General features: G+C 44.0%; 2 protein-coding genes across 2 annotated transcripts in view; both read right to left on the reverse strand.

Annotated features, from left to right (window-relative positions):
- Positions 1-5,935: 5,935 nt before the first annotated feature.
- The window catches only part of LOC143183725 (uncharacterized), a 39,101-nt gene continuing 29,594 nt past the window's right edge, over positions 5,936-15,442 (reverse strand). The window contains exons 2-3 of the mRNA XM_076385407.1: positions 9,511-9,713; positions 5,936-7,476 (exon numbers count right to left, since the gene is read on the reverse strand). Coding sequence (XP_076241522.1) covers positions 5,941-7,476; positions 9,511-9,713 — 1,739 coding nt within the window. The 3' untranslated portion in view covers positions 5,936-5,940. The remainder of the gene's footprint in view (positions 7,477-9,510; positions 9,714-15,442) is intronic.
- Positions 14,091-14,680, reverse strand: LOC143184143 (uncharacterized). The gene is made up of 4 exons (XM_076386177.1): positions 14,635-14,680; positions 14,429-14,554; positions 14,218-14,354; positions 14,091-14,110 (listed from the first exon to the last, which is right to left on the reverse strand). Exons 1-4 carry the CDS (start codon positions 14,678-14,680, stop codon positions 14,105-14,107), a joined length of 315 nt encoding a protein of 104 aa, XP_076242292.1. The 3' UTR covers positions 14,091-14,104.

Consider the following 15,442-nt stretch of genomic DNA (forward strand, 5'->3'; position numbering starts at 1 on the left):
CTTTCCAAAGCGTCCAGGCTTCTATCTAGCCGCGGCTCAGCCGCAGAGACTTCTCGCTCCCGATGACTGTTTTCAAGGTACCGGTTCTCTGGCTGGAGATCAGATAAATTGCGGGTAAACAGCGTCGCCGCGATAGGGGACTTCGGTGCAGTGCACTTTAAAAGCCAGCTGAGCTATCAATCGATAGATCAGCGACGTGTATATCCACTGGCCGCGTACGTGTACCTGTTTCGCGTCGAATCGCTCAGCGTGGCCGGTATTATCAAGGCCAGTCACTCGATTACTCGCGTTTCTTATGCACCCGCCGCGAAACCGTGCACGGGACACACGAAGCCCAGCACGTATGTAATCGACGGTCGACTTTGGTTCGCGTTGGCTCTTTTTACACGACTATGTACTCTACACTGGCCGTATTCTATCGACGTTGGGAGAACGCTGCTGCAATGCCGCATTGACGAACAAATTTTGTTAGTTGATATGGAGTCTCGTGGACAGGGCGATGACCCTGATTTTTTCATCGGATTTTCACGTCTGAAGTCATCAGTAATTAGAGATTGAAAATTTACTACTTTTTATTGCGAGATAGAGGTACGTAGTATGTATTTACTTGGAATGGTGGTTGCAGTCATGTGAATTTGAGGCTCTTTATGAAGGTTTATGACTATAAATAACAATGCTCGTTTGTTTGAATTATCGTTGCATCTCCATTCCTCCCACGTTTTCTTTGAGTTTGAGCATACTTGGAGGTGCTGCGTTCTTTATTATTGCATAATGTGATATAAAAGAATTTTGAAATGAACCTGCGTTTGTAGGTCTGTGTTAAAAATATATTCCTTTGGGTGTGGTCGTGATTGTAATCTATCCATTTGCATCAATTTGCTGGAATAGGAAATGAGCAGGTATCGCGGATGCGTTGTTTTAGTGAAAGTAGATCTAAATATACTGATATGTGTACAAAAATACATCTTAATTGATTTTTGACTTGTACTAGTACATTCCACTTCTCATACCATTTCGTTCATGTAATTCATGTAATTAAGAAACCAGAGTGTAAAAATTAATTTAATTTCGTTTTATACACGGATAAGCAATAAAAAACATGAATGTTTATGTGAAATGAAACATTATTCCGTAATTTTCTGAGGTTTGAGCATTTATTTCTGTGGGAGATATTTCAAATGATTAATGGGGTAGGTATCTTGCAATTGGCAGGTCGGTCTCTTTTCACTATCCAATGTAAATGGGTGAAACAAGTAATTTATATTATAATTGCTTTAGAAGCTTTCACGACTTAGTAATCGAAAAGATGCAAGACATCGAGATAAAAATTTCTTGTTCCTGATGTCCATGTAATTAACTTGTCCAAAGAAATAGAGCTATCAACTTCAGCAAAAATTTCTTATCGTAATGAGAGTCCCACCGCACCAATTTTGTTATTCAGAAAAAGAGAAACTGATACAGAATATCATGGTCGTCTAACCACCACACCAAGGAAACAAATTGCATTCTAGACACAGGTGTGCCTTACGCAGCCCACATGCATATGCATCGAGACCTGATTGCAATCTGATTCTAGAAACGTGAATTATAATAAATACTTGTTTCTACGGTGATCGCGATACTTCTGTCATTCATCCTGCACGCGTTAAGCCTCATTGACTACTCGCCTGTGTCCCTTCTACCTTAATTATTCTGTAGATTGACTGTGCATTCAATGGTCTACACTAGTCTACAATGTCTATATTTCATCCAATACAGCGTTTTTTGTTACTTTTTTAACATTTTTGGGCTACTGAATAGGCAACCTAGAATTAATCTAAACACGTGTGACTATTGTCATACTAAACTTACACGTTATAAAGTTTTATAGTTACGCTTATCTAGATTGATAGTGTCTTTAAGAGTACCTACCTCGTTTAGATAAGCCTCATGATCCTAATCATGGAAGTTATACGCGGGCGCATGCACTAAAGAAACCTTACATATCTCAGTTGTTATGCAATACTAGCTAACTAAATTCCAGAATAAATTTCAAATTTGTCTCTCTAGATGAAGCTCAATCTATATGGAAATTTTCAAACTCATACTTGTTACAATGTTTTCTCAATCAAATTTCCAAAAGTTTCCCCTATATAATTACAATATAATTCTACACGATACTCCACTAAATTACCTAAACCACACACATCTAATTAAGTCATCCTCGCTCCACTCTAAATCTTCTGTTTCTACATACCTACCTCAGCAATATTTCAGCTCTTCCTGAAATTAATGTTCACGGTGTCACAGTTTACCAGCTGGCTGTTCAGTTTTTTCCAAGATCCTATTGAATCCGTGGCATCGACTAACGATACCCCGTTAATTTATCGACGCGTTTGACTTCATTAAAGCCAGCGTATAAATTACCGCCTGATCTTCTCGTCGATTCCACCTAGAATCTGCACGCTCGCGAGTAGAAAATTACAGTGGAAACGTTAAGTGGGCGGTCCTGTGAACGCAAGAACAAGTCTGCGACTGGTCAAATAAACGAGAGCGAAGCTGCATCGTTCAAGAGCATCGAGGTCCACCGACTGGACACGAATTCTTTTCAAAGGACGCTTTTTACCTCGACCATAAAAACGGCTGTCCATCGGGATTCCCTCAATCTCGGCGTTGGTCAAGGTTCCCAGACACCGATGGAGCATAAATTCCAGAAATCGGGACAGGCTGACGACAGCCAGGGTTGAGGGAAGCGCCGTCGATCCCCCTCTGTTATTCCACTTTCACAGGGACTCCGCGAAAGGGGGATAACACTCCCGGTACAATAATTTCACGGTGCTGCGTCGTTGCACAAGCCTCTCCTTTTCTAAAGTTCATCGCGCGGCCGGGTAATCTTCGCTCGCGATCTTACGAAAACGCGCGCTAATTAGCAGCGCGAGCAGCGCGTGCCTCGTCGCGATCAGATCGCGGCTTAGCGGAGAAAAAAGGAAAATCTCGTGGGCGTAAGTGTGGAAGGAATAAAAGAGCCGTGAGGCCGGGAATAGGGGGAGCGCAAAGTGGCCAAGGCCTCTGACTTTCTAACGACAATCACTTTTATGTAACGGCCATTATTCGTCCCTTTTATTACAACAAACGTAAATACAAATCTCGACTATATTACGCAGAGGACAGAAAATGGATACGCGGCACGAGCACACGTGGACGTGTCCACGTCGAACGATAGATCTCGTATATAATACGTGTATTGCAGGGATTATCAGGGGGTTGGGTTACGCAGGGCCAGGGGGCAGCCTTTTCGGATTTCTCCGACGAGGGACTAGAGGACCTCTTTGGCGATCGACCGGTTTTACAGGGTTTCCGCAGAACAACGAGTTTTTCCATTTTTTCGCTCGCGAGCCTCCTTGCGCTCGGCCGTACGCTTCTCACGTTCGCCCGTCGGACCACTCGGAATTACCTCATTTTTACAGACAAGCGACCGTGAGCGCGTCCCTCCTTCGCTGGGGCAGCTGAAGCCGGCGAGATAAGGTGGCCCCAGTGCAAGGGGTTGTTCTTCGAACTCCCCCCTGTGTACGGTCGTCGGCTTGCATCGACGTCGCGATCGAGCCTTGGCTGTTGGGACACGTTTACTGTTTCCACTTTAGAAACCTTTTTTCTCGATATCCTGTTTTACCTTAGTATTACTTTTTTTTTTTTAAATGTATTTCAGGAAAGTGGTATCAGAGGAATTGAAACTTTTTTTTTTAATTATATCATTTAGAGTATCTCGAATAATTTTTTTTATGGATAATATGCTTTCTTCAAATTAGCTAGTTGAAAAACTAGAAATTTTGCTCATTCGGTATGAGGCAATCGGCAAGGCTCGATCGTTCCGCCGTTTAAATAACTTTTCCCGTTAGTCGTACGTTATTTCCCATTCTACTTCCGCTAGTGTACGATGTATACACAAAAGCACACTGAATCGCAAGTCGTACACTGTCACGCGATGTCTTTCTATATATATGTGTATATATATATATATATATATATATTTGTATACATGTGTATATATATAGATCCCTTTGAGAATACGAAAATAAAGGGTTAATCTTTGATTGGCGAGAGCGACTTCGTCTAAACTAATTCAACTTTCTGTACAGGGTCGTGGTAATTACGCTATTAAGAAATCGATCCTTACAGAATCAACGGAACGTGACTATATCGATAACGCATTCTAAACACGCGTAATAAATAACCGTCGGGCGGATCGCGGAAAAGCGTTTCTGGATCGCTTTTCCGTGATCTCAAGCGATACACGAAAAGGAAAATTATTCGTTCGATTAATGTGTCCTAGAGGAAAACAAATATGTACAAATCTATCAATTTTTTTTTATACACTTTCATTCCATTTTCTCCTCGCAAGAAACTTAACGTTTTTGGCACTTCGTTGATTAGAGCACTAATTCCTCTCAAACGTTAACAACAACTAAAATTTTCGTTTACGTAACACGTGATCGTTTCGAAAATCACACGTCTCCTCAGATTTCATCGTTAAACTGACCTTCGTTCATCGTAATTTATTTTTCGCGATTAATTCCTACAAACAACCAAGACGTTACGAGATAGGCGGTTCAAGGACCTCTCGTGTGACCCGATCAAACCCGAAGAGAAAAAGAACCACGAGAGAGTTAGGGAGAAACACGAACGGAAATTATCGTCTCGATTGGAGACGACCGGAAGTCGATGCCTAGTCCACGCGTCACACGAAGCGGATGTTCGAAAATCGACTGTCAGTAGCGTTGCACCATTTTCCAACTAAGCTATATACAATTGCAATCGTGGCAAGAAGAAAAAATAAAACTAGGACCATTTAGCCATTTTCTTTGGACGAAATTAAGACGATTTGGATATATTTCGCAACGAAGTGATGCAAGTTCTAGTCGATTTCGTGTCGTCGAGCCTTGACACGACGAAACTGGAAACATAATTACACAAATAAACTCCGACATGAGCCTCAATTTTCGCTTCATTCAGTTGAGTCTTCAAGGTCTGCCAAATTTACCTCGACAGGCTTGCATCTCTCCACTCTTCGGCCCTCCGTTTATCTCCACGTTTCTTTGGGCTTTATCGATTACACAGAGAACGGAAATTAGTACGTCGACTGACAACCGAAAACGCGATCAATGAACTGAAAATGGAAGGGTCAAGACGTTCGAGCATTCGTCGACTTGCATTCGACAGGTGTTCAGCGCCGAGGCGATCACTCGGTGAATGGAAATTACCGGTTTCTCCGATTCCCCTTCTCTCTTTTTCTCTTTCTCCCTCTCTCTCCTCTGCTCCGTCTCTCGATCCAACACACTCCTTATCCGTGATGTCGGATCACGTTTACAGATTCACCTCCCGTCGAGGCGGGAAGCTCCGGGCTATTTTCTACATAGAACCAGGGCAAACGTAATAAATAATGGACGTTCACATGCAAACATTCAAGAAGAAAACCATTCTCGGCATTTCAGTCCTTCGATCCCGCGGTCTCCTGGCTACGTGAGCCTCGTCGGGGCTCGTGTCGCCGAGGAATATTCAACGATCGATCGGGGCTCGAGTCGCGACGAGAATCGAGCACAGTTCGAATCTCGGCGAGCAAAAAATTAGCTGCTCCGGGCAGCGACTTTCTCCCGACACGAGTGTGACGATTCATCGTGGCCAAGAGAGCGGAAATTCAAGCCTAAATTGCTCGACAAACGTTGATCGTTCGACGCTCGAGCTAGCGTGTGATCTAGCGATACTACGAGATCGAGAGATAATCTAAGTCGATGTCCCAATATCTGATACTTCCTCGTGGCATCCTGGCGCGTCGCACTTCGTCGCGTGTGTCTGAAAGTGTTGCTTCATAGTGCATGGCGATTTCTCAGGAGACTAGGCCTTAAACCTAGATCAAATTACTCCACAATGATCCACGAGGGAAGGATAGCTCTCGAGACATCGCGACTACTTGAAGTAGTGTTTCTTTCTCGTCGACGACCTGACGCAGGGCGCTTCGCTGCCCTTAGAACTTATCGACTCCTTCCACGTGATTCTCGTGGGCGTCACAGGGTCGCTGAATCTCGACTTGGCAAGGGGCGTGGACTTGTGTTCCTGCTCGACGTCGCCTTCGAAGAACCGACACATCTCCCTCACAGGGACAGCTCTCGCTCCTCTGTTGAGATCATGAAGAGACCTAGCGCGCTGCTTCCCTCTGGGACTCGGTTTCGAGGACGTTCGACCGAGGTCCTCTGTGCTCCTGGCTAGTCTTCCACCTAGCCTCGACAGGGACTCGAACAACGTCAACTTTTCTCGCACTGGCACGTAATGGTCCACCCTCTGACAACGCTCCAGGAGTCTAGCTACGTCTTCCTCGCATGGAGGCTCAGTTAACACAGAGAGGGATGTCGACGACCTCGGCAGGACTGTCGTGTTGCAGATCTCTGGAGCTTTGGTCAAAGGCTGCGATAGTTGTCTAGGTACTGGAATCCTTGACGACAACTGGGCCAAGCGTTCCTTGCGTTCCTGAAGCGTCTCTACTGTGGTGCTGGGTAACTGCTGCGCTTGGAGCAGCTGACCCCCCTTCTCACGAACGCTCCTTCTCTCCCTGGCTCGGCTTCTTCTTTCGCTGATGTCCGTTCTGAGTATTCCAGGACTCGCGTTACCATTCTTGGGGCTGTTGTTGTTCCTCTTATCATCCTCGTTACGATGATCGTCCTCGAACCTCACTGTAGACGATTCACTTGGCTTCACTGGCGGTAGCCTGCTGACGACGTTCAAGAGTTTCGGTATCTCTGGAACGACGTCCTCCTTCTTCGTCAGACGAAAGTCGTCGTTGTCGTTTCCAGCGTAGATCCTACTCCTTGACCTGCTGGAGCCGTACGTTTTCAGAATATCGTTGTTATTTTCTTCAGCTCTTGCCTTTCGTCTTCTAGCGTCCTCCTCTAGGACTCTTCTGCTTCTAGCCTCGTTCTCGCGCCTTCTGGCTTCTTTATACCTCTGGATTCTTTGTTCCCTGGTCTCTGGCTCGGGAAGGGATACCGTGGAGTCCACTGAATCCACGCTAGAGCGACATACACCGCCCCAGGGAAGACTGTCGTCGCTGCCTTCGCTGCTTTCGCTGCAGCCCCAGGTCCTGGTCACCGATTGATCCTTCGTTATTATCGCTGGTATGCTGCGAAACTCGCCGAGAAGGTCCTCGTCGCTCGAGTTACTGCTGGACCAACCGCGCAACTCGCTCCTAGCTCTTCTTCTTGAGTCTTCTAACATTGTGCCACCTCTGGGGTCCTTCTCTGTTGGAGAATCACTTGGCCAGCAGCGCAACTCGCTTCTGGAGCGTCTTCTGGACTCTGTAGGACTGTCTGGCAGAGGGACTGGCCCTCTGGGGCAGATCGTCAGGATCTCTAGGAAGTTCAGGCAACGTTGGGCTCGAAAGGGGGTTTGTCTCACCAGCTCTGCTGCGATCGCTCTGACCCACGACCAGTAGATCGGTTCTGTGTCCGCCTGGATAGAGAAAAATATTTTTAAGTTAGAAGATTTGTGACTGATGAAAGTCAGACGTGGAGTTTCAAGTGGGAATAATTTGAGTTTCTAATTTATAAAATAGGATTAAATAAAAATAAATGTTTCGACATGTATCTTATGATTTATGTTAGTCTACATGCGTCAATTCTTTTTTGAGTTTCTGTAAGTGTAAATGTAGAAACATAGAACTAAAATCAAAAGAAACGAGAAGAGAAGTCCTGAACTCGTCCCACATTTTTTCCAAGCATCCTTTATCTGCCCTACTGAATCTTTCCTACATTGGACGTGGGAGGAAGGATTCAGACTTTTATGTATCCCCATAAAAAGAAATCGAGGAGCGAAGAGCTGAAGGTCAAGATTATATCCAAGACAAGGAATTGTAATTTGCGTGAAATTGACATCCTCCAAGATCTTTCTCACGGTTTCGAGACGCAAATTCAAAGTCTCGAGATGATGCGAGTCTCAGAACGTCCATATAAGGCCGATATTCCCCGCGATAAGAGAAGTCTTTTGCTGAACGAACAAGCGCCACTGATATCACAGAAATAACTCTTTCGTCCTTGGGTGTCCCCTCTCTGGGAACGAGACTCGGCTAAAGCGATTCAGTGTTCGTTCGATCGAGATGCTACGAGCCGATCGCACGAACGTCCTTTGAGTGACTAAGCCAACGATGCCGAAGGAACTCGTTCGCCAGGAAAAGGAGGATGGTGGGACTCCTTGACAATGGCGGGTCATGGGAGAATGGCGCTGGCATCTCCCACGCGTTCGTTTATCGGCGAGACCGCGGATTTTGACCTTGCCTACTGACCTTATTACCTTCCGTGCTGCGGACGAACGCGGGTTACGTAATCTTGCGAGCTCTTCGCCTTTACATTGTTGTATTATCGTCTAATCGAGTTCACAGTGAGTCTCGAACTTTGGTCTGAACAGTTGGGACGAAAAACAGAGTAGATACATTGCTGTAGATTTGTGTGCAAGCTGACGATGATGACAGAGGGACTGGGATTTTTGGTGAAGCTTGCAGGGCTTGAGAATAGTCTATAGAGCTTAAATATGGTTGAGAGATTGTATAACGAGGTAGAAATCGAATGGCGACGCGGGCAGACCGTAATTAGAAATTGTGGCGTTCAGCAAAATGGGAGCTCTTAGACGCGAGAAAGTGTTTGCGGGCAAGGAAACGGATCGTGCCACAGATAAAAGCCATTTACATGCAATTACATCGCGTGTTGCAACGAATTATTCTCTCCCCCGTATCCCTCTAGTATTTTCGACTTCCTACGCTTTTCCAATTGTGATTGACTTTATGTCCCTGTCGAGAGTAGATCAGAATATGATTGCGTGAACTTTTCTCTGCTGGAGTTCCTCGTTTGCAATACAACGTGGAATAAATTTTATCTTTATTGTCAGAATGTAATGGACTTTAAAGCCATTCGCGTCGTAGAAAATGGATGATCTGTTTTACAGATAGGATTGTAACCCAATCTGTAATTCTATCTGATAAGCGGTACGAGAGGTAAAGATAAATTTCTAAGTTACAATAATGAGCACACGTGAAAGCGGTTGGTAAAGTGTTAGACCGTTAACTGAGGAAGACGAGCCAAGTCGTCGCGAAAGTGTAACTATTATACATCTCATACGAAAGCAGTAGACACAGTTGCAATCTCAAGTAGCACTTGTGGATAAAACAAATTAAGTCAGTCGTTCTCGAGTACAATACGTAGGTGTTGTAAATGAGAGATCCTATATCGTACATGTAGGCTTCGAAAGTGACACAACTCAATAAAGTACTTTTTTCAGGAAAAGCAAAAACTGAGAGTCTAGGAAAAACTTGTATGCTAAACTACTCAGATTTTTTAAATCTCAAACCTCAATCAAGATCAGAATAAACCTCTTTTCAAATATCTATTACTATACCCAGATAATTCTTCCAATTTAGAAATGACCTACTTAACAAACTAAATTGGCTTGATTATGGACCCAGCCGATATGATCGAGCTCGAAACAGAGACTCACCCAGAAAGTGGCGAGAGCGTGGTCCTGTGAGTTGCTCAGCGTGAACCCAAGGGCTAGTGCGTGAGGTTGACAGAGACTGGGTGCTGCCTGACGCAGGTTCAACGCCCTAAGCGGTAGCCTCATCGGGGTACCCTCGACCCAGAGCCATCCCATCCTGATGGACACGATTCGCCTCTCAGCTAGGTCCTCGACGTACAGCTCGCCTGGAACAAACAAAAAATTGGGGGTCTAATGAGGATCAATCAGCCCTAGCAATTCGTTGATTATGGATCGTTCCTCCAGCAATAATTGAGGATATGCCCAATGACCTTTACCCTCCCGTCATATTTAATTAAACGTCACCCCCATCAGCCATGCGTATTCTATTTGCGTCTGCGTGATCGTTCGACCGCGATTCACCGTATCCAGTGACATTTCCCTCAGTTACGTTCGAATGTCCTCCATTCAATAGCAAGTTTAGTAATACGCCTTGGGAATTTCCTATCTCAGTGAACGAAAGCGAATAATGTCTAGGGTGATCGCGGGATTGACGTCACTCAAACGAGCCGCGTAGGATGGACTCCTATCCATGGTCGTCCCCGTGGTCTTCCTTCAATCCCTCTCACTTTCCCCGAGTAATTACTTCTGAAAAAGTCACCTAAACACGCCCACGCGGTCGTCGGGCATTTGTAACTATTTTAACTCTGATGATAGAAATAGCCGCGGAGATCCCCATAGGAATAGCTCTCGTCGATGTTTTTCAGTCCCACACTGATCCTCTCGATAGCAACTTCGATCTTGCTGCCCCACGAGCGAAACTCATTCAGGGAAAGAAACTTCGATGCCTTCCTCGCTGGAACCCGATTACAATCGTCAACACCCTCAGGCCTGTTGCGCAACCTCTATCTCGGCTGTTATATCAAACACGAGCCAGGGAGTCAGCGAGCGTACAAAGCGAGTGGAACCAGCCGCCGTTAACGTCCATTAACCTCAGCCTCGAGGAATTCCTTATCAAAGGCTCGAAGGACGTTCGCGTAGCTGGAACACGGCCATCGAAAGGACGCGATCGACCGGATTCCTGGCGTGCCTAGCTTGGATACGAGTAAATTGGCGTGGAGCTACCGCCTAGAGGTCCTTCACCCATGCTCATACAAAGCGTTCGTCCACGCAGATGGACGAGGAACGACCTACGACACACGCCCCCACCTGGTTTCCGTGGAAACCAGCTGATGGCCTGCGAATAGCCGCGATCATTTCCATACTCGCATCGATCGAGCCGCCTAAAGATAGCGCTGGGACACTTTCAATGGCAACCTTTTAAGTACTGTCGGGGTTTCTTAGGTGAAATGAGGCGAGAAATGTGATAGTCGATGAGTATCAATTTCTGGAGTATTGAGCGTTTGGGAAAGGGTTGTGGATGGGGAGATTATAGAGATACCAGTAAAACAGCAGGGTGTTGGTGCTTCAGACTTCGAACAATTGGCGCTGCAGTAGCCACCCGGGAACGAGCTAACATATTTTTTCCTGGTTCGTGTTAATTTGGAGCCCTAGAGGTGGCAAAAGGGGTAACGTCGATGGAAGAACCGATATCCTGCTGTTTTACTGAAATTGCTATAGTTCGCTGTCAACTATAGATGTTCTTGTGGAGGTTGGATAGCTATCTACTTGTTCTCTATAATTTTATTAGAAGAGGAGCCTGAGATCTCGCAAAGTACAAGTGATAGAAAAAATGAATAATGTATTATAGGTAATTCTGTCATGCGCAAAATATTTTATCGACCTGGCGCCAGCTTTGTGTTCTACTCTGTTTATACATATATTCAATATCTTCCTGTACCACACCTATCTATTTAGCTTCAATTTCAGGAGAAATTTATTTCTATTAAATAGGCAATTGGTCTTTTCCTTCTACTGTTTTGTATCTGCTCCCAGATGCAAGGACCGGTCTCCAGACTCGAGAGACTGCGAATTAAAAATGGTTATATAAATTCTTCTCGAGCTTGTTCGCCTCGGTTCGACGATCCCCAGACCTCTGGAAGTTGGCACACGCTTGCATGAGTTATCTGCGTGAAAATACCGTGGTGACACGCGAGTTTACCAAGTCGATCGTGATGAACGTGTGACAGCCCACGACAGACTCTACGGTATCCTTTCGAGTCTTTATCTTTCGTCTCGCCAACTCCCATTATCGCGAAAGTGTCGCGAATTTCAGCGCTAATTGTCGCCAGGAGAGAAATAGTTCATCGTGTTTCTCTCATGCAAACCGAATGAAAAATGAAAGCTGTCCTCATTAATTAACGCCTCCCTTTGTGGAGCAAATTTTTTCGTCTGTCTTACATTAGGTGGCTCCAAACCACTTGGCAAAGTAGCATTTTTGCGATGGTGAATCACGATGGGTTTCAAGGTCGATTCATTCGTCGTCGGCAATTACGATTGACGATCCGTGAGATTTTCCACAGAAAGGATTACGAAACGTGTGAATCATCACTATGGCGAAACAAGCGTGGACTCCAATTTTTTTGGCGGCTGCGTTAATAGCGATGGCAATTACAGTACTGGCACAAGGATAAACATATTTTATTGCCTGGGATGTTCAGGTTGCTTTCTGTAGGTTGCTTCTAAATTTTTAATGCTTGGTTTAGCAATTAAAATGAATTCCTTTCCTTCGCGTTACAAAGCAATATGGCTTGGCACAAATCTTTCTTATTTAAAAATTATTTAATGAACGTTTAACACCAAAGTGTATACTTTATGAAAGTACTAAAAAATTCTGCATTAAACAATAGGCATTCGTTAACCATTCTTAACGATTGAAACGTTGACCCCTATGAAAGTACATCGTAAGTACATCGTAAAATATGCTAATGGGCATAACTTGTTTGATTTTGTTTTTTACGAGTTGTTTATGTTCTGTCCTATTTTCTTTATATACGTTTTCTTATTTCACTGAGTACTCTGTACAGTTACATTCACAAATAACCACGAAAGGAACTTTTTATCTGACCATTAACTTTAATCTTCTAGAACCTAAATTTCCCCTGCCGACTGAGCAGCAATTATCTGTAAAAAGCGTAATTTCATCCTATCGGTGGTCAGCGTGTTAAACAGAGCATATTGACCATTTGAAATGAAGTTTCTGTAAATATTCTGGAGATGGGTGCATAGAAGTGTTAAAGATTCTATCAGTGGTTACATTAATGCCTGATTGTTCCTTCATTTGCATCGATGGCAACCTCAACTTTCATAGCATCAACAAAGTGATGTCTAAGGGTGGTATTATCGAAGACACAGTAGACTTCTATAATGCTTTTATGGTGACCAAACATCTGTTTGGGGTGTAAGTCGGCAAATCGTATTTTCTGCCCGAGGAGACTAGTTTCTTTGGGCTCGTGGACCCGAAGAGATTGCATACTCCCATTCAACGCTAGGATCTCGATGGCACAAAACGTGTTCGAAGTTAAAGAATCCCGAAGGCATCGCTCTCTCACAGCCCATTAAGTTCGAGAAGTCGTACGCGAGGCGTTCGTGTGAACGCCCCATAAATAAAGCGATCCTCTCTAAACCCGCATCCTGCCGATCTGAAAGTTCCTCGTCTCGAGAGCTCGAACCAGCAATACGTGACACAAGCATGTGACCTTATTTTCTGAAACGCGGAGTCCTCGATACGAAATGGTTTATTGACGCCTCTTTACTGTATAAACTCACGATAAAATTACGTAAGTAGGTATTAGGTGTCCTTTAAGTACGTACCAACGTACCTATGTCGTAACTATAATAAATTTACGATAGTCATGATATTACAACGAATTAAATGGAAATTATTATCCTCAATCATCTACGCCTATAATTTTCAGTTTAAGTGACTGAAATTATTTCCCAGTAATTGGATTTAAGCAAACGTTCATTTGTATAACCGTTCCTTTACTGACATCACAAAATATTCAAAATCAACTTACAAGAAGTTACTAAGAGATAATAATTGTTAATATTGACTTAATCGTAATTAACTCGACAAGTCTTGTTCAATTTAATTGTATAAGCGTTAATTTGTTATTTAAATACAGGTTATAGTGAAAATTAATAGGCTTTCAGCAAGTATCTATTGAGTGTACTTTCGTTCTAATAAATACATCTATTTAATTTCTAAATTAGTTTAAACGGAGTTCGAACTACTTTGAAGCAGGTATCGAAAAGAAGTCTCGTGTATACAAACGTAAAGGTGAACGTAACCAGGCGTTCTTCCTCCCAGACATCCATCCAAGGACAATCCCTTTATCCATTCACGAATTTTTATTACGGAAGTTCATGAATATTTATGAACGCGCAGAGAAGCTTCAACCATCGGCGTGGAAGAAGCTTAAATGCGCCTCGGCGCATGTTTTATCTGGCCCCCGTGGCTGGCCCACACGCAGCAGTGGCACGTTTCACTCAGGAAACCGTTTATTTCCTCAGATCCTAGGATAACGCACGGCTGTCACGTATACCGGGTGACTCTTTCGCTCAGTCTGGTCTGAAATCGATACCGTTAACCCGTTCCCATTCTAACGCACTGCCAACTCTAAATTCGTCCGTATATTTTTAAAAAATCAACGTTTCCCTCACAGACGAAGACTTTTCAACCCTGAAACCACAATGCTATTAATAATTATAACAAAAATAGCATAGCGAGGTTTCTGTAATCTCATAAGAAATAATTCAATGCACGAAATATAAGATATTCCAAATTACCAAATCCTGTAAGTTACTTCTCATAACATTTGGAGTAAAGTGTTGTAGGTAGGTACAGCCATATGGAGTGTGAATAATAAATTCAGTCAAATGACTAGTGCCATACTTCCACATCAGATAAGACTTGATGCAGTCGTCTGCAACAAGTACTCGTCATTAACGATATTCAGCTCTATAATAAGCGTATCGATTGGAAAAATCCAATGGGGACCTTGAAGAAGGTCGCAACCTTCATCGTAGCAATGTGTTTGAGAAAATCCCCCATCGATCCCACGATGATCACGGCCGAAGGGAAAAGAGCTTCCGCTTTCCGTTGCCTCGGTCAACACCGAAAATCCTGTTCCATTTTTCACCTCGTTCCTTCACGCTCTTCTGCCTCCTGTCAGTCCCGAGCACGTCATCCTGGTCAAACAGGACCCCGCGTCAGCCGTTTTTCTCGCCGCAGTGTCCTTGCGAGCACCATGAATTATTTATTCACTGGAATCATCAGCTGGGAACACCCTCGATTTTCCACGCAGCCCCAGCCTCTATCTACCTCCTCGCCTCGTTTTTTCCTCGTGCATCATCGCTCTTTGTCCTGGGTTGGGGTCCAGATTGGGAGCTCAAGATGGAAAGGACGTCTTCGTTATTTTCTTCGAACGTGCCATGTACAGGATAACGATTTACATTTCTTAGCGTTTGCGAGCCCGAGGTTTAATTAACTTCATTTAGTTTCATCAAGATAGTTCGATACTAGAATGCAAGCAATTAATTCACCTCAAGACGATTTTAAATGGCAAAAGGATCTTTCCGCTCGAGCACCGACGCGAGTAATAAGTCGGAGTAGTGAATTGGTAAAAGTAAAGGTTTATTCTCATGTAACATTCTCAACGGAATCATTCACAACAGAGGAGGTTGAACTCACTCGTATCGTTGCTTCTTACTTTTTCTTATCTCGTTTTCCTTCATTCTCAGATTCCCCTGGGAACGATTTTCCAATGGCGTCTATCATTCAAAGCACAAAAACATAGAGTAACCAAATGAACAAAGTGGAATTCTGATAAAACTCATTGTGAGTGTTGTCCTCTCGCTGCTTGAACGTTTCTAGCATAGATGCATAGGCAATGAACTTCAACTGTTGAATATCTCATGAATCAGCTACCAAATTAAGGAAAATCTTTCCTCTTCAACCGACTCGAGTCAGGCGCGAACGCGGCAGCGCACTAGGAAGGAAATCAGTACCGCG

The sequence above is a fragment of the Calliopsis andreniformis genome, chromosome 9 (genome assembly GCF_051401765.1).
Source record: "Calliopsis andreniformis isolate RMS-2024a chromosome 9, iyCalAndr_principal, whole genome shotgun sequence".
In the NCBI taxonomy this organism is placed as follows: Eukaryota; Metazoa; Arthropoda; class Insecta; order Hymenoptera; family Andrenidae; genus Calliopsis; species Calliopsis andreniformis.

Bases quoted from the DNA above. Each gene is read 5' to 3' on its own strand.
- LOC143184143 (XM_076386177.1), bottom strand. From the start codon at position 14,680: ATGGTGCTCGCAAGGACACTGCGGCGAGAAAAACGGCTGACGCGGG. The intron at 14,555-14,634 runs GTCCTGTTTGAC...AAAATGGAACAG, and splicing joins AGAAAAACGGCTGACGCGGG to GATTTTCGGTGTTGACCGAG. The intron at 14,355-14,428 runs GTCCCCATTGGA...TACTTGTTGCAG, and splicing joins AGGTTGCGACCTTCTTCAAG to ACGACTGCATCAAGTCTTAT.